This window comes from Podarcis vaucheri (assembly GCF_965113315.1).
Source record: "Podarcis vaucheri genome assembly, chromosome: 11".
NCBI classification, from domain to species: domain Eukaryota; kingdom Metazoa; phylum Chordata; class Lepidosauria; order Squamata; family Lacertidae; genus Podarcis; species Podarcis vaucheri.
Genome location: NC_138749.1, coordinates 23,851,946 through 23,871,429, shown reverse-complemented (window position 1 = coordinate 23,871,429; position 19,484 = coordinate 23,851,946). Strand labels below are relative to the sequence as shown.

Sequence of the window (19,484 nt, the reverse complement as noted above, 5' to 3'; positions counted from 1 at the left end):
TCATCTGCTCGGCGGGTACCTGAAAAACCAAGCGTCAGGCGGCATTCAACGCACACCTCCTCTCCCCTGTTTTCTCAACACGCTTTTGTTGGAACCCGTCTGCTTTCCTCTTCGTGGCCAGGGACCAGTGGTGCTGCTGGGATCTCCTTGGGAGTTTCAGACAGAGGTGCCAACTAGAATAAAATATTGGGGTGGAGGGGGGGACAGGTAAGCCCTGCCCCACACAACTGATCACAAGACACGCAGACCATTTGAAGGGCAATGCCCATCGACTGGGGGGGGGTTACCCCCTCTATTTTATGGGGGGTGGGCAAAGGGACCTCGGCACCTAGTAGCTGACTCGTATGCTCTGAGATCACATTCACACAGTCCATTAGAGGCGCATTTATCTCACTTTAAAAAGCCCTGGCTCCTTGCAAAGAATCCTGGGAACCAGGGCTTCTCTTCAAAGCACGGGGCTGAGGGAGGACTGGATGGCAGGAGGTGATGCTGTTGCTTTCAGGGGCTCTCATCCCCATTGCTACCCACCCCCACCCCCTGCTGCCACCAGCCTCCGCCCGTCCCTGTTGCATCTGCTATCTGGTAAGCTCATCTGGGAAATCCCTAAAAGGGTGGTGTTTGGGGGGTCTAGGGGCCCCCTGAGACGCGGGTGGTGCTATGGGTTAAACCACAGAGCCTAGGACTTGCTGATCAGAAGGTCGGCGGTTCGAATCCCCGCGATGGGGTGAGCTCCCGTTGCTCAGTCCCTGCTCCTGCCCACCTAGCAGTTTGAAAGCACATCAAAGTGCAAGTTGATAAATAGGTACCACTCCGGCGGGAAGGTAAACGGCGTTTCCATGCGCTGCTCTGGTTGGCCAGAAGCAGCTTAGTCACAGTGGCGTAGCGTGGGGGGTGCAGGGGGGCCGGCCACACCGAGCGCAACATCTGGGGGTTAGGGTTAGGGGGCGCAAATCCATGGGTGAGGGGGCGCAAATTACTTGCCTTGCCCCAGGTGCTGACAACCCACGCTGCGCCACTGCTTAGTCATGCTGGCCACATGACCTGGAAGCTGTACACTGGCTCTCTCGGTCAATAAAGGGAGATGAGCGTCACAACCCCAGACTGGACCTAACCCTTTACCTTTGTCTAGGGGCCCCCTACCCCTTCACACCTAGCTCTGACCCTGGCTCAGGAAGTTTTTAACTTGCTTTTCCTTCTTTGAACAACAGGGCCTTAAGTCTTAAAGTGAAACCCTTTTCTGAATCTGTTTTAAAAGTGTTTTGCTATGCTTGACAGGGCACTGTTTTCCCAGTCCCCTTTGAGAGCACAAAACTAGTTCATTGGATCCTGGTCATCATTTGCTATCTACCCATTGGGAACATTTTTTTAAATGATGCTGCCAGGAGACATAAGCAGAGCTGGGTGAAACACATATGGTTGAGCAATCTAAAACGATATTTCAAATGGGCATTAAAAATATTTTATTTGTGGTGGAGTAATACTCAGAATGGACTCTAGGTTTAGATTCCTCTTGATAAAAAAGAGCAGTGGAGACCTAGGGTGTCTTTGTAACGTTTGCTCTATTTACAAATACTCAAGCAGAGCCAGTGGCGTAGCGTGGGTTGTCAGCACCCGGGGCAAGGCAAGTAATTTGCGCCCCCTAACCTGTGGATTTGCGCCCCCTAACCTGTGGATTTGCGCCCCCTAACCCTAATCCCCAGATGTTGCGCCCGGTGCGGCCGGCCCCCCTGCACCCCCCACGCTACGCCACTGAGCAGAGCTTACGTGGAGACAAACAAATAGCAGATCTGCAGAGAAACATGGAGACTCCAATGAGCTTCACCTTCAGCTGACTCATAGCTCTCTCTGTCCCTTTCTTTGTAGTATCACATTCAAAACTCAAATCTGCTCTTTTGCAGTCTCTCTGGCCCTACCCTTCCACTGTAAATGTGTTATGTTCTCCAAGCTCTGGTGGCATCACATTCAAAACCATAAAGAGATTCCCAGCTATCAGGAGAACTTAGTCATTGGCTCCCATTGATAACATATAAACTGACCGTTCTCCACTATTCAGAAGCAACCCATTCGACAGAAGCACTTCTAACACCAGTTTTGCAAAGATTTGACTAAGAGAAGTAAAACAGACCATTGATGCATTTATCAAATCTATTGTAATAGGTTGAATATTCTCACCCTGATTCCTCAGGTTTGAAGAACCACTTCTCCCAACAGCTCTCATTCTTCTCTCATTCTCCCTTGATTCACCCCCTAATCAATCTTCTGGTCTATTCACCCCCTAATCAATCTTCTGGTCTGGGGCAACCCCTAAGTTGTGGAATTCCCTCCTCGCAGAGGTATGGCTGTCACATTCACTATACAGCTTCTAGCAAATGCTGAAAACATTCCTCTTTACCGTGGCTTTTGACACCTGATGTGTGTTTTGAGGACCCACCCTATTCCTGTGACTGTAATTTGTTTTAAAGGTTTTTAATACTGAATTTTAAATTGTTGTAAACTGCCCCAGAACTTACTGGTGAAGAGCAGGTAGTAAATTTAATAATAATAAAGCAACAAAGCTGTACTCATAGCAACCACTTTGACGAAGAAAAGGTAGCTGTGGCGCTTTCTGCATTAGAGACTACTGTATTTTTTTCCACATCTCACAGTCAATTGTTTGTTTGTTTGTTTGTTTGTTTGTTTGTTTGTTTGTTTGTTTCTCCCCTCCCCGCTTCCTCCCAAAGGAGCTCAGGGCAGGAAACAGACAAGTAATAAAACAATTAAAGTTTCTAAAAATCTATCCTGCTGCCAACGGGAATTTTTTCCTACCGTTAACAACAAACTATCTTTTAAAGCACAAGTTACCATTCAGGAAAAAAATACCCCTGAAAATGCTCTATTCATGAGTCTCAAACTCTGATTGACACTATAAAAAGGTAAAGGGATCCCTGACCATTAGGTCCAGTCGCGGACAACTCTGGGGTTGCGGCGCTCATCTCACTTTACTGGCCAAGGGAGCCAGCGTACAGCTTCTGGGTTATGTGGCCAGCAGGACTAAGCCACTTCTGGCGAACCAGAGCAGCGCATGGAAACACCATTTACCTTCCTGCCGGAGTGGTACCTATTTATCTACTTGCACTGTGTGCTTTCAAACTGCTAGGTTGACAGGAGCAGGGACTGAGCAACGGGAGCTCACCCCATTGCAGGGATTCGAACTGCCGACCTTCTGATCGGCAAGCCCTAGGCTCTGCGGTTTAACCCACAGCGCCACCCGCGTCCTGCTATACATCAGTTTAAAATTAACAGACTGGTTGAATGCTAAATATAAAGCACATGCCTTTGCGGTGCATGAGGGAACATCATAAACACACAAAGTTAGGAGGAGGAGGAGTTGCTGTTGTTCATTACGTCTTCTTCTCTGCGAGCACACACATATATGGTTGGTTTTCAGAGCGGGAATCGGATCCTTTGCTCTATCATCCTGAGCCACCGCCAGGGTCCGTCGATCATAAACTACGACGATGAGAACGGGAAGACTTGCCTCCACATTGCTGCCGCTGCAGGATACAGCGACATTATCAGTGAGCTGGCCAGAGTCCCAGAATGCAACCTGCAGGCCCTTGACGTGGATGACAGGTGACCATGGAAACCAACTGAAAAGAGCTGCAGAGCTCTGGCAGGGGCCCTCGTTGTTTTTTGACCTACAGTGAAGGAGGTTTGGCAGCTTTGTTATGAAACGTGTCCTCTAATGAAATGATACTCTCCATGGATCCTCCTTGCTCAGCAACAACTCAGCAAGTGTCTTCCTTAACCTTTACTGTTACGGTTCTGTAAAGGAGAAAAAGCAAGTGTTTTTGGAAGGCGTTTCTTAACATGTTGTTTGCTTAAATGTTGGCCAGAGTTGATTTTGTGGCACCACGGCTCAGTAGGGAGGAGCCTTGTGAGTTATTATCTAATAAGTAATAAGATAAAGGAGGAAGTGCTTCTTGCACGTCTGGGGTTTAAAAGGTAAAGGCTTACAGGGTAGACGATGAGAATCTCAGGTGGGCTTTTGCCCTTTCAGACAGAGGGCTCCTTCAAATTGGGAGCCGTCTTCTGACAGCCCTTCTAATAGAGGACGGTCCCCTGTAACATGGAGCGCATGGCCTCCCTAGGTCCCAGAAGCTCTCATTTTATTTTAAAAAGCCTACTGTAAAAAGAAGAAAAGCCCACAATAGATAAGCATTTGTGTTTTTAGAACCAGAAATCAGTATAGAAATGTTTTATAATTTTTAAAAAAGAGTTTCAAAATATAAGGAGATTTTTTTTTAATTGTTAAGAATGCTTTAACAATATGGTGTAAAAGCATATAATATCTGTTTTATAAAATAAAGTGATGCTCATGTAAATGATCTTGGAGCACTGAGGTTAAGCAGGTGTGGACTGGGTAGTTTTTTCTGGATTGGAGACCGTTAGGAGCCCCATGTAAAAGTTGAATGCAGAAATAAGAAACAAACTATTAAAAAAAACAAAAACCTCTCTCCAACACACAATTTAACACAGAGAATTCAGTCTTTAAATATTTGTGCTGTGATGCAAAACTTTGATCTCAGCACAAAGTCCTACTGGCAAATCTCAAATTACATCCAAGTGTGAGATCTGCAAATATAATATTGGCTGTGCTGCCTAAATCCAGGTTTCTTTGGCTGCTTAATGTTCAAATTCAACTCTTTTGAAGTAGAGTCAGAGGAACAATGGAGGTGGTATTTCATAGGCAAGTATCAAGAAGATTAACTGGACCTGAGTGCATCTCATGAGCTCCAGGAATCTTACAAAGTCATGCTATATAGGAAGTGGTGAACTACTATGTTGCCTCTGACATCTAATTGCATCAAAATGAACAGTTGCCATGCCTCAAAAATCCTGACTCCATAGAGGTGCTAACCTCCTCAGCTGGTGGTTTTAGTCTGAATTTAAACAGCACAAAGCTATAAAATGATTTGTTTTTCTGCTCTCTAGGACACCTTTGCACTGGGCTGCAGCAGCAGGAAAAGCTGACTGTGTAAAGGCCTTGTTACAACTGGGGGTGGATTGCAGCCCAAGAGACATCAATGAGAACACCCCCCTGACATATGCTATGTACTGTGGGCACACAGCCTGCATCAAACTGCTGTCCCAAGAGAACAGGTAAAAACCTTCCCTTTTCACTTCTCCCAAAATAGCAAATGGGAACAATTATAACCTTGGAGGTTGTCCCTCACTGTAGTTTTCCCTGAGGACCTTCACCTTGCTTCCCCACTCCCCACCCAACGTAATAGCCACACCGTTGCAAAGTGAGTTGCAATGAACATAGGAAGCGGCCTTATACTGATTGGTCCAGTAGCTCAGTGTGGTTGGCACTGGCTGGCAGCACCCATTCAGAGAACGAGACATGAGTCTCTCACAGCCCTACCTGGAGATGGCAGGTACTGAACTTGGCACCCGTCTGTATGGAAAGCAGATGCTTTATCACTGAGCTATGTCACTTTTCCAGATTCTGTTTTTGAGTTGAAACTATTCTGTGAGGTCATTTTTTTTAAAAAAAGAAAGAAAACCCTCCTGAAAATTCATCAGCATTTTACAGTTAATTTCTCCCAACAAACACATTTTATCTTCAGCTTTGACTAATGTTCATATTTTTGCAAGCTATTTCCCCTAATATAATGTGATTTTCCATCTTATTCTCACCAATTTGGTCATTTTCATGAACATTTTCCCCTAATATATGTATTTTTGTAAACATTGGTTGGCAAACTGCATGGTAAAATTCAGATAAATGCAAAATTCAAGCAATAGCCGCGTTTCAGTTTGCATATTGCTTTAGAAAGTGTGGATTTGATAGGTTCTGCTTTAAATGAGAACCTGAATCAAATTTCTTCCTCATCCCTAGTCGTAACAGCATTTGTGATGATTAACAAAACTCCCTGCGATACCAGTGCCATTTTGAGAACTATTTTCATATTGTGTTTTTATACTCAAGTACTTTCCACTAAAGCTTAGAACAGGGGTGTTGAACTACATCATCCCTGACCACAGCCCTGAGGCAGGTAGAAGTTCACCAATATTGGGAAGGTCACAGGTTCCCCATCCCCAATTTAGAAGTTGTGAGGACACTGTCATTATATAGTTTAGTCACTAGGTTTCATTGCACTTAATTGCATCTGGGTGGAGCATGGGTAGGCAAACTAAGGTCCATAGGATGGATCAGGCCCAATTGCCGTCTGGATCTGGACCATGGACGGTCCGGGAATCGCCGCGTGGTTCGCCAGCGCGTGTGTTCTTTCCCTCTCCCTCCCTTTCCCTCACACGGCAGCGGCGCCTCCTCCCTCCCTCCTCCTGGCTTCTCCCCACCCTGCCTAGAGGAGGAAGGGGGCTGGGCTTTGTTGGTGCCAGCAGCAGCAGTGCTCGAGCGGCCGCCATTTTAAGCAGCCGCTCTCCGGAGCCCTTTCGTGTGCCACTCATCGTCCTGCCGCTGCCAGCCCCTGCCGCTCGCAAGACACAGGTCACCAGGGCTCATGGTGCTCTTGCATTATTTCCCCCCAAAAAAATATAGTCCGGCCCCCCACAAGGTCTGAGGGACAGTGGACTGGCCCCCTGCTGAAACAGTTTCCTGACCCCTGGGGTGGAGTCAGGAGTTGGTGCTGCTTTGCTCTTGTTTAAAAGAGACGATAATGTTTTTGTTGCACTTCCTGACTGGAGAGTCCTCTAGCTTTCCATCAGAGAAAGGCACTGGTTTTATTAATGTTTAAGTAGTGAACACAAACAAGGCTACCTTCCTCTCACATCAGTGCCGCACATATAAAACAAAAATGTACCTTTTGCTTTATATGTTTGTAGTTGCAACCCCAAGCTTTATATACACCATACATTTAAAGCACACACAAAATCCTGGGAACTGTAGTTTACCCCTCACAGAGCTACAGTTCCCAGAAACCTTAGCAAACAGTGCCAATAATTCTTTGAGGGGAGAAATGTGCTACAAATCTGCTTCAAAGGTATCAGGAAGGATTCAGCTAATGAGTCCTATCAATGGAATCTCTGAGCAAGGGCAGGTTATAAATCTGAACTGGAATTGTGAGACTAGAATCAGCTAGTCATGCAGTCTTTGTTCACTGTTCTAAATTAAGTTCAGAACAAACAAACCCTAGATTAGGTTTCAGTTTACATAATACTCAGTCTGATACATACAGTATCACATTCAAAGAGTCATGGACTATATATAAAAGAAAGTTCTTTGGATATCTAAGTGCAGTTTGAGAGATCTACCTTTGCATGCACATTCATTTTTTTCTCTCCCTTAATAGTTTCTGATCAAACATGTTTTGCAGGTTTTAGTAGTACTTCAAGCACCTGCAAAGCCTGTTTTGCCAGAGATCAACTGAAGCAGGCAAAATTATGTATACCCAAGGAGTCTATCACATCATCATTAGGTACTACCTTAGAGCTGTGGTGGTCGTCCGTTTGTTCTGGATTATTGCCAAATTCACTTGCAAAAGAGGTTCATGGTTTTCCTTAAAATACCACTATGTACTGAAAAAAATCATTCTGGATACAAGATGTAACAATCACACAACTGCCCTACTAAATGGCAATGCACTATGAATCCTCTGTGCCTTTTGTATCGATATGCTCTCCATTTTTGAGGACAGTCATCTATGAAGGTGGAAATTTAGCAATGTTTTCCCCCAGTCTTCTGAATATTACATTTCTCTGCCCTTCCCCACCCTCCGGTTAATGACTACAACTAGCCGCCTTTCCTGTGCTGTGAAGTGTGAGAGTGAAAATGTTTAAGCCTCTTTTCCGATAAATTTTCAGCAAACTGCAGTACACTTCCTGTAAAGGTTTAGCAGAAGCTCACTACTTTGAGAACAATCCTCTTGCTGCAACCGTACAGAGTTTAGGATATTGGTTGGTTGGTGGGGTTTTTTAAAGTTAAAACTAGAACCTACTCCCATTGTATAAATGTAGCTGGTTCTCTTAACCAGTTTGCGAGCTTCAGCTTTATCTATGTGTAACATTTTATTTAAGATAAACTTTTTTCGAATATTGGAGAATGCTGCTGGGATATATGTTTATCATGACTTAGCAGACATAGCAATAGGTCTAAAAATAGCATACCAGTTGAAAAATGAATGTTAATTCTGTGTACTTTCACTATTGCAAGAATTTTATATGCAGAAATGTAGAAACATCCTTTTTAAGTCTAGGAAGTAACTATTGCACAAATTATGGGAATGGACTGAAATTCTTAAATTAACAGCTATATTGAAAGACCTAACAGGATTATGTTGCAAAAAGTAACCTACAGACATGGATCCCTGTGATTAAATATATTAGACAGAAATTAGTTTTTAAAGGAACAGAGGTAGAATTAAAGTACTCTGAATTACTTTTTGTATGTTCAGTATGTTTGTGTGTGTTTTTGTGTGTGTGCAGATAAATTGGTGTTGTATAATAATAAACATAATGTGTATTGTTAAACCTGATTTTTGAGAATAGAAGTATATGACCTTGTGAAAATTGCAAAAGTTGGGATATAAATTTGTGGGCAGAATTACATGTTTTAAATATGGGTATGATGGGTGACAGTGTTTATTTAATAGTATTTTAATTAAAAATATTTTTCCAAAAGTCTCAAGTTTTGTTTTTGCTTTTTAAGTAGAGTGTCTATAGCCCTATAGTTTTCTCACCATGGATTTATTTTTTATTATTGTTGTTGTTTTTATTATTCTTTAAAGATCTGAGTTTGTCCATCAAGTTTCCAACCAGAACAATAAATTCCTGAAGAAAGAAGGCAAATTCAGCATGCTTAACCAAATCTTCTGCAAAAAGAAGAAGGATGATTGGAAGTCAAACCCAAAAGACAAGAAAGAGAGAGATCTCAGAGGGACGAAACCTCGGAGATGGATGACATTATCACCACATTTGACTGCATTATGGATGCCAGCTGCAAAGGTTCCTCTGAGGAATGTGTCACAGCGATTGACTTCAAACGAAGAAGCGCGGACACCAAGAAGTACCTCATCTCAGAGAATAACCCCTCAGACTGCAATGGCCTTCCACCAATAAGAGCCCAGAGTCTCCCGCCCATTACTGTGGGTCATTCTTTTTTAACAGCTTCTCACACGACAACCCCTAGCATGAATCTGGGTACTGACATCCACCATTTTGTACACCGGTCCCAAAAAAGCAGAAGTGAGCATGATTTGTCAGATCAGAGGAGCAGCCGTCAAACCCTGGACAATCCTTGGAAAGTTGACACCAACCAAATACTCACATGTAAAGTCTGGACAGCAATGCCTTCTGATAATAAACTGATAGACGGATTGTACCCGGAAAGATCCAGTCATGTGCTGTTGTGCCCTCCCCATCTTCCCCACCTGCCCAATTCTCCATCAGGTATTCCCCCCCCCCTCTGTATTTATTGCATGTGGTCCACGAAGGCCCATAAGTGCTTAGAATGGCATCATTACATGCAGCAGTCAGAGCTGTGCTTATTGCTCTCAGTATGACAGTTTCCATACTGAAGAGTCAAGCCCCTATTAAGCTGAACTGTGGCTTTTTTCTTCAGAAGTGAGAATGAATAAACCCCACACAGTTCACATCATTCTCTTCCACACATTCGTCATCCGTCCCCTTTCTGGACATAGTACCGTAATTCATATACTCTTTTAGTTCCCAATACTCAAACGAGGGGATCAAGGAAGTAGGATAGTTTTGTTTCAAATAAGGCCAGATCCGCTCCAAGCACTGGTCTAGCCATAGCATTACTATAATACCATTTCATTTGTTTTATATTACTTTTCAGTAATAAAAATTACAGTTTTGTTTTGTTTTTAATAATCAAATTCTTAATTTAGCGCTACAGTCTATTACCATCATGCATGAATGGCCAAGTTACAATGTAAGCCTTTATTCCATACAGATATCTAAATTAATGGGGGGCGGATTTGCACATGTACTAATTTGTCCCCATTTGTGAAATACCATCCTTCTTTCTAGTCATCTGGCACCAAACTTCACAGTTATTAGGAACCTGGTAATAACTGTTTCATTTCCCTAGCCAGGTTTTTTAGCTGGGATGGATGAGTTTGAATATTTTAAATATACAGCGGTACCTTGGTTGTTGAACTTAATCCGTTCCGGGAGCCCGTTCAACTCCTGAAACCATTCGAAAACCAAGGCGTGGCTTCTGATTAGCTGCAGGCGCTTCCTGCACTCAAGCGGAAGCCGTGTTGGATGTTCGGCTTCTGAAAAATGTTCACAGACCAGAACACTTGCGTCCAGGTTTGTGGTGTTCAGGAGCCGATTTCTTCAGGAGCCAAGCCATTCAAGTACCAAGGTACCACTGTATATCATAAAACACAACCACAAAATAATAGCAAATGGTTGTGTGTATCTGCAAGGCATCTGGAATGGCTTCTGGTTTGTGTTTTTAGAAATGAACACTTACTGGATTTAGAACTGGCATTTATTCCAATGACAGTGTCTGTGGTTAGTGCTGTGGGATTATGTGTTACACAGTTTTACCACTGGCACAGGCAATTTCTCTTGGATTGCTTTCATGAATATCATGGCTCAAGCATGCACAATCTGTTATATTTCAATTGATACTTTCAAAAATTGGAATGGAAACTCATGAAAGCTTACACTGGTGAGATCTCTACTGAGAACTAGTTCCTTGGCTCACATTCTATAGCAAAAATTGGCCATCCTGGTACATTTTAGTATCACAACTGGTGAGCACTGGACTGTTGTTCAGGGTGCAGATCTTACAAGGTATCACAAAACCTAAAGTGCGGTTGGGGTACATGTTCATCACGGGTTAAAAAGCCCATATTTTGCTGTCACTGCAAAGCTCTTACGGAGTTCCTGAAATTTAAGGCCAAACTAGATGTAATGTGAGCAATTGCATGTGATTTTTATTATGCTAGCTAGTGGGTCTAGGATGTGTTTACTAGCCATGATGGCATTATGCCTCTGAATGCCAATTGCTGTGAATCACAGGTGGGCAGAATACTGCTGTTCTCATGTCCTTCTTGCTATATGTCTCTGATTGGCCACTGTGAGAACAGGATGCTAGACTGGATGGGTCTTTAACCTGATCCTGCAGGTCTCTTCTTATTTTCTCTTGTAACTCTTTTTCCTTATGGCCTTTCCCCAAGATAAACCATGCCTGATCTTTGGTAGGGAGACAGCAGCACTATCTGCATGTAGGATAATACTGCTTTGTTGATCACTTGGGAGGTGAGAGAAAGGAAAGGGGCTTACAGAATCAGTGTCGGCCCTCCTCTCCCCCCTGCCCTCACCCCCATATCCCACCCTTGTTAGGCTCAGTGTCTTTTCAAAACAAACACAATTTGTGTGTCTGTATTTTCCTCCCATTTCAGGGAAAAGCTTTCAACAAGCAATTCTAGAACGACCCAAAGTAAAAGAACTAACACCCATTCGGAACAACTTGGCTCCCATACTAAACCACTGTGTTCAGAAAGGTAAGAGTATTATCTATGTGTAATCTGTAAAAAATGATGGTTTACTGGCCACTTCCTCATCCCCCGCCCCCCAAAAAATGCTTAATCCAGATCATCTAAAAAATATTCTGCAAAGATTTTGGTCAGGTGTGGGGAAGCTTTGGCCTTCCAGATGTTGCTGAACTGTGACTCCCATCATCTCTGACTTTTGGCCACACTTGCTGGAGCTGAGGGTGAGATGGCGCAACAGCACTTTTCTCCCCGGCGCCGTTGGGCCTGCCCTCACTTAAATATAGTGCACCCACCTCACAGAATACCAATTACCCAAATTCTTACAAACTACCCCAGATTATCTTATGGGGGACTTGTGTGAGGGAAGACTTAATAATTTGGAGTCTCAGGCAGGATTTGATCAAATAAACAAGAAAGATTTTATTAAACAAAGGAAGTTTATGACACAATGTGGGTAAAACATAGGATACTTCAGATTGTATTGTTCTTTCACTTCAGTTCTTCCTCAGTTGTTGCACAGTTGTTGCCTCTTAATACTTTGGTTCTTAAACAAGGTGGTACTTCCTGTCAGTTACACACCCCTTTTACAACCCTACTCCTACCAATGTATGTAACTCTTTACAATAGCTTTTCAAATAAATTATAAACTTTCCCCATTCTTTATTAAAGAGGTCCTCTTCCTAGTTTCTAATTCTGCCTGCAAGCTTTGCCATCTCGACGTTGTTCATCAGTTTTGTCTGCCACTCTTCTTTGGTCAGAGTTGTAGACCCTTAGGATCATCTAGTCCAACCCCCTGCAAAACACAGTCAGTCGCAGCAAAAGCATGGCTCCATCAGTGCCGGATTTATGTATAAGTTAACCAAAATTCCTTATTTTGGTTGCTGATCCCTTATTTTTGAGGCTGCTGGTCCCTTATTTTCAAATCTGTAAGTTGACAGCTATGGGTTTGGGAATCTTCTCTTTTTGTAGAAGAATCTCTCCCCCTCCTGACTGGAATGAGTCCTAAGTAGACTGTATCCTCACAGCTTCTGCTTCTCCTGGCTCAGGCTCAGGCTCCTTCCTGGCCTCTTACTCTCACAGGACACCACACACTGTCCTTCACTCTAAGCTCAGAGACTCCTTTCTCTAGCTTTTGATATATTCCTCAGTGTGGATGTTTCTACAGTATCCAGAACCAACTCTCTCTCCTCTCACTCCCTATCTCCCAACCTGTTCTCCCAACCTCTATCCCAGCCAAAAACTGTTTCTCCATATCCTCTCCTTTTCAACTCCCCCTCCTGGAACCCAGGCCAATCATAAGCTGCCATTCATTAGCCATTTGCTGTCAGGGAAAAAGAAAACACTTGGTGAAGCAACCTGCCCAGCAAAAACAAACTTTTCCATCACGCTGGGAGCTGTATTTCAGCAACAGCTGGAGGGCCAAAGGTTTCCCAGAACTGCGTTAGGTTGTGACCATTGCTTATCCTATTGCGTGGACAGGCGGAGTCCCCAGATCCCGAGCGGTCCCCCCCCCCATCATGTGGAATAACGACTCAAGACAACGTGCTATGGGATTAAATTGGCCACAACTTTATTAAATTTCAAATGTGGGTAGACCTTGGCTCAGGCATTGGGCGTTCTCCCTCCCCAGTCCCAAGCCGGGGACCTAGGGAGCTTCAGGGTTATCCAGTGGGGGGGGGGATTGGCCGGCTCTGGAGAACATATGTTCAAGCAGAGATAGCCGCCCCCATTGTGCCGCCGCAGGGGAGAGCAATGACGACCTTTTGGCGTACTGTCAAAGCCTCCCTTCAGAAACCCCTTTAACGGGGAACCCTGGTATCGCCACCGCAAAGAGGAAGATGGACTAAAGGATTCCGCCCAAGGCCTGATACGGCCAAAGTTGTGACGTTTTGCTATAGGAAAAGCGAAACCTGCCAATGCAGGGAAATTCCTTTCCGGCCCTTTAACAGCGACCTTAATGTAGCAACCCCCGCATACCTGTGAAGATAAGTTAACCTGCAAAACCTATGAAGAAAAGTTAACCTGCAAAAGAAGACATTAACTGAGGATGGGTAGGGTGGGAGAAGCTCTGGAGCCAAGTGAGGATTCCCAGGTAAGATCCTCCCTCTATTGTGTGGGCAGGTAATCCCTCCCCTACCTGGCCTGGTCTCCTTGGCAACGCTTCCCCCAGGTGGGATTGGACAACTGACTGAGGTAGGCGGAGACCTCCAGGTATCCCACCTGAGGGAAGGGCAAAGCCAAGCCTATGCTGATGGGGCCGCTCCAGATCTAGGGCTGCACGCGTCCATGCAAAAGGCGCCCCCCGTTTTAAGCGGGGAGCGGTCGTTCTTTATTTCTTACTATCAGAGCCAGTACTGTGCACCAATAAATCCCTGTTGCAGTGTAGGAATAGCAGGCTATACTATATTGTAGTACAGTATAGACCTTGTAATGTTGAAAGGCTGGGTGGAAAATGTTCAAAACAAACGTTGGTGTTTTTGTCTGAATCACTTAAAACTCCTGCAAACAAAGTGATTTCTCCAGTAGTTTACCACAAACTCAATTTCCCCCAGTAGTCAGCACGTTGCTTCAGTGGTTTACAGTAGCAAGTGGTGAGGCAAAATATCAGCTAGCAGAAGCACTCTATTTGGAGCACAATGTTTGCATGGCTTTTCTGGGTTGTTTTTAAAAACGTTTCCCAAGTTAATAATTATTCTGTTGTACAAACAGGAATCACATTTTGAAGCTATAATGGGTAACTGTACTGCGATCTGAAAAAAATAGGCAATACTAGCTGTCAGAGCAACATAATTTAAAAACAGTCAGCCTGAAACCACATCCCGATAAGAGCCAATGTGTGACTTGCCTTTTGATTAGTTGATTAGAGGAGCTGAGAACCTTTTAAATTAAGCACAATGTTGATTAGTAAAGGCATATCAAGATAAAACTTCTAGCCATTTCCTACTATGGAGAAAGGGTTCCTGCCAAGACAGAGAGAATTTGAATTAAGTTAAATTCAGGTTTAAATGTATATTATAATAAGTGAACCCCACAAAAAGACATAGTGATTTTTTAAAAAGTCAAAAAGAGAAGGGGTGGAAAGCTGTATAGCTTAGGAGAAAACTTTAAAACCTGAACTTTTTAACGGTAAAATATAAAGAAAAACAAAATAGAATGGGTGTAAAAAGTAAAGAGGAACCACTTAAAAATAGAACTGCAAAAGAGAAGTATGTTATTCAGTGTTTATAACAAGTAGAATTGGCATAAAAAGAGAATAATGATTCAGGAAATGATATTTCCACATTTCTTTGGAGCAGGGGTGCATAATCTGCGGTCCTCCAGATTTTTCTGGACTACAATTCCCATCAGCCCCAGCAAACATAGCCAGGGATCAGGGATGAGTATGTCCAACAACATCTGGGGGGCCACTGGCTGGGCACCCCTGCTTTGGAGGAAGGCCTTGAACAGAAATAAATATATCTCCCCTCCAAAGCTGCTATTTGCTTTTGGGATGTTTAGTACCTTTAGCACCAAAGGCAGCATCCCTTGAAATGTGGACAGCCACTTCAGACTGAGCGTTTTGGTTTTAATGTTATAAGGAGAGTAACAGAGACAGAATTATACCTTCCTTTACTTTCCTTCTCTGCTTGCCGTATTCCTGAAGCTCCTCACTTTCCCTGTTGCAACTATTTACATACAGTTAATTGCATGCAATTATTAGTGTCATGTCTAATTTGGCTCTGACTTCTGGTGTGAGTGGAGGGATTTGTTTTGCAAAGAAGCAGAAAATAAACCAAACTCAAATGCCTTTCACTCCCCGGTAAAGGAAACTTGCTTATGTAACTATAGGCAGAAGTAATTGCCACACTCAGCAAATAAAGTGTTCATTATTGGCTGCTGTGCATTTGGTTGGAGAAAATGAAGAGCCTTAGAAGCAAGAATAATTTGACCTCTATTCTCAGCCATATCAAAATAAAGCTGGCCAAATATTTGTAATATTGGTTTTGTTGTTTTTTTAAAAAGGCATATCCATTGCAAAACAGTTAATGTATAGATGAAAAGGTAGATCAGCATAAACTAAAACATCAAGACTGAGCAGCAGCAGCAAAAGGAGTACTTGTAAAACATAACTGAGCTATTAGAAGAAGTTTAAGGAAAGAAGGTTTTAAGTTTATGTTATTTATTAAATTTGTATTTAAATTTGTATCATCCGAAAATCACAGGCAGTTCACAACATCAATTCACAAAATACATGACAAAACAAACTAACTAAAGCAAACCAATACCCCTCCCCCCTACTCTCACAAGCACATTTTAAAGGCCATAGATTGTTCAATCTATCAAAGGCCTGGCTATAGAGAAACGCTTTTGCCTGGAGCCCACAGGGACGTGGGTGGCACTGTGGGTTAAACCACAGAGCCTAGGACTTGCCAATCAGAAGGTTGGTGGTTCAAATCCCTGCAACGGGGTGAGCTCCCGTTGTTCGGTCCCTGTTCCTGCCAACCTAGCAGTTCAAAAGCACGTCAAAGTGCAAGTAGATAAATAGGTACTGCTCTGGCGGGAAGGTAAACGGCGTTTCCGTGCGCTGCTCTGGTTAGCCAGATGTGGCTTAGTCATGCTGGCCACATGACCCGGAAGCTTTCTGTGGACAAACGCTGGCTCCCTCGGCCTATAGAGTGAGATGAGCGCTGCAACCCCAGAGTCGGCCACTACTGGACCTAATGGTCAGGGGTCCCTTTACCCTTTACCTTTTAAAGATATGTAATGAAGGCTCCAGGAGAACCTCCCTAGGGAGTGCATTCCACAAACAGGGAGCCACCACAGAACAGGAATGAATTCAGTTTTGTCTATGCTCAACTTTAGTTTGTGTTGTGACATTCTAGATGAGGCTACAGATAGAGAATTATAAGGGGATGTCAGACACGCCTACCCCTCCACATATCATGATCTCAATTCAAAAGCCACATACTGGGTTGACATCTTCATCAAGCTGTCCAGTACAACTCCAGGGTCTGCTTCTTCATCACAACCAGTTCAGTCCTAATTAGCATATATGCAAAATTAGGAGTGAGGTTGCCTTGGTGGTTTGCAAGAGGCAAGTACCCAGTCTGCCCATGGAAAGCAAGAACAGTTGAAGTGTTAAGCATGCATAGTATAACAGTTTGGCAGAGGAGCAGAATGCCAGTATTACAATGGTGCATCTTAAAGCAGTTATGAGCAAGTCATACATACATATTGCCTGCAGCATAGCCCACTAGAATGCACTAAAAAATATACATCTGATAAGCTGCATTATCTCTTGGTTTCTTCTCTTACTTTTCTCTCTTTGCTTTCTTCCAGCCCAGCTACCACCCAGCCAAGCTTCTCAGGGTGTCAAGGAGACGAAGTCGTTGTCTTTAAACTCCTTACGGACTGGCGCCTCTGTTCTCCCACCAGCACTTACCACAAAATCCCCCAAAGCAGGACTCTCTCAGAGTAATTTGCTGTACTCTTTTTTACCAGTGCTGTCAGCAGAGCCTCTCCGAACAAGCCGAGTCCTGCCTGCCATTCCAAGCCAGAAGGAACCCAGCCTCGCGGAAACACTTAGCCAATCACACTGCAAATCAAACAGCGACAATTAGCTGAAGAATCCCGGGCCGTCCAACAACTGGCAGATAAAAAAACATTTGTACACATTGCTTTCCAATCCATTGTCAATGAGAGAGTTAGCAAACAGACTGTTTCAAAATTCATGCAGCACTTATCGCAGCAATCTATTGGGGGCATTTATTTAACTTAATAATATATTGGGAAAGTGCTAGCAAATGTGCTGTGGAAACAGAAGGGAGACGATGAAAACACAGTTTTTCTTAACTTTGTTATTTAGGCCTGGGAGCCAAGCAAGAGTGCCTGTTATCAGTGCCCAGTCAAATGTACTTAATATTTAGCACATGTACATCTCTTTGAGGTCTGATTTGCATATGGTGCCACCTTTAGGAGGCCACTCAAAAGGATCTACCTGTGCAGGTACTCCAAACACCAGGCATTACATTTATCTGAGTTGTAAGACATACATATGCAGCATTTATATGCCAGTATTCTGTGGCCCAGATGGCAGCCATGTTCATGTGCAAATGCTCCAAATTTATCAGTCACCAAATGGGCTAAGAACCTTTTAAACAGGATGTCCCTTATATAAAGCATGCACCCAGGTAAGTGTCTTTCAGAACTATCCCCACACAATGGTCTTGTTCATTCATCATGATAGGCTACAGGTTGTCTTCAACCATGGTTTAATTAAGAACGCCCCTGCCCTGCTTCTATTCCTTCTTTGTATTTTTCTGTTTTGTGGCTCATGGTTTGTTTGAACCAAGAAAACCATGATCCAGGTTCAGATGATGAAAGCCATACTATGGCCTTTTTGGGTGCCGCGATATAAGCAGGAGAGGAATGGCAAGGGGAACAGCATGGCAGGAAGCAAGCACATTTATGATTAAAGAATGGTTTAAGGCAAACAGGCTTGTTTTCATGTGCAAACCAGGCCATATGGCTGACCCAGTTCAATCATCTCTAAGACCATTTTGAAGGTTGCATTGACTAGTAGGAGTGAAGCACACTTAACTTCCAGTATTTTGTACCCTGAGTGTTGGCTAGGATTTTCTTTTCTTTTTCCCTTTTAATTGGCAAAGGTTTTTTAATATATCGAAACAAAATATAAACCAACAGTAAAAAAAAAATGTTGACTATGACTGTAGAAAATCTATGAACTAAAAATAAAACTCATACTTTATAAATTTCTTGATGTTGGATTGTCAAGAAATATGCATTTCCTGTGTTAGGAACTGTTGGTCCCTGTGATTGCTGTGCTAAATATAGTGCAGAGAAGGGCAGACCAATGAAGAGCATTGCCTTTTCAGTTGTATAGTTGATGATTGCAAAAGAAATATATATATAATGTATATATTTGCAAATGTACATATCTGCATTCAGCAAACGTGCTTGGGGATTTCTCCACACAATCAGTTTAAACTTATTTGTGGTGCTTTTTCAAGCCATTGCAGCAGCACTGCTATATTGCTCTGTTCACAGTTACTCAGTTTTGCCAGCACCACCATGACAAATAAAGTACCGCTATCTAGGGCTTTTTGCTACAAGGGCATGTGTGGCGGCATTATTATTCTTATTATCATAGTTGTTATTGCTATTTATTAAATTTCAATACCACCCTTCAGCTGAAGATCACAGGGTGGTTTACAATATAAAAACACAGAAATATACAAACCACAATAACAAATTAAAACAATAACCCACACACACACAAACATAGATTGCTTAATTAGCCATAGGTCTGGGAGGAGGAGAATGTTTTTGCCTGGTGCGTAATAATATGTCATGATATACAACACATTCACCATTGTGTGGAAGGCTGTGGTCTGGTGATTTGTGTGCTAGTTGTTGGTGGGCCCTACTTTCCCTTCCTGCAGTTCTTTATCTTTAAACTGGACTTGGACTAGTCAGCCCTTCAAATAGAGCACTGTCCACCATTCATTTTCCTTCCTTCTTGCTTTCCTTCTAGAAATAAACAAATAATATTGTTCATTTGCCAGTAAGTGTGGCTAGAAGAATAAGGCATAACTATACAAACAGATTTTCATACTCTTATCTAAAGGAGATCACACAAACCTATGGGCAGATGAAATCTCTTCCACCACCATCCCACTTCCTGCTCAGAGGGATCTGCTCCTTCTTCTCAGGTTACTCCTTCTCTGAAAGTTCAGATCCTTTTCCTCCATCTCACAAAGGTCATGGTTATGCATAAATCCCTTTCCATCTTCATTATATCTAGCCTAAGTATGTACCTACCTACTAAATTCATAGGGAAATTTCTAAAATCTCTCCCAGACTATTCTCCCTAAATCTAGCCGCTAATCCTTCCCAGGCTATTCTCCCTAAATCAAGCCCTGTTGAATTTTAAGCTTACAATAGGCACTTGCAGATGGCCTCTTGAGAAGGCTATCAACATCTACTACTAGCCAAGATATCTGTGCA

General features: G+C 43.1%; 1 protein-coding gene across 1 annotated transcript in view; it reads left to right on the top strand.

Annotated features, from left to right (window-relative positions):
• The window catches only part of ANKRD55 (ankyrin repeat domain 55), a 44,925-nt gene extending 26,336 nt beyond the window's left edge, over window positions 1-18,589 (top strand). Inside the window, 6 exon segments of the mRNA XM_082191318.1 lie at window positions 3,428-3,612; window positions 4,975-5,142; window positions 8,733-8,860; window positions 8,863-9,393; window positions 11,385-11,486; window positions 16,797-18,589. Of these exon segments, the coding sequence (XP_082047444.1) occupies window positions 3,428-3,612; window positions 4,975-5,142; window positions 8,733-8,860; window positions 8,863-9,393; window positions 11,385-11,486; window positions 16,797-17,077 (1,395 nt within the window). The 3' untranslated portion in view covers window positions 17,078-18,589.
• The last annotated feature ends 895 nt before the right edge of the window (window positions 18,590-19,484 follow it).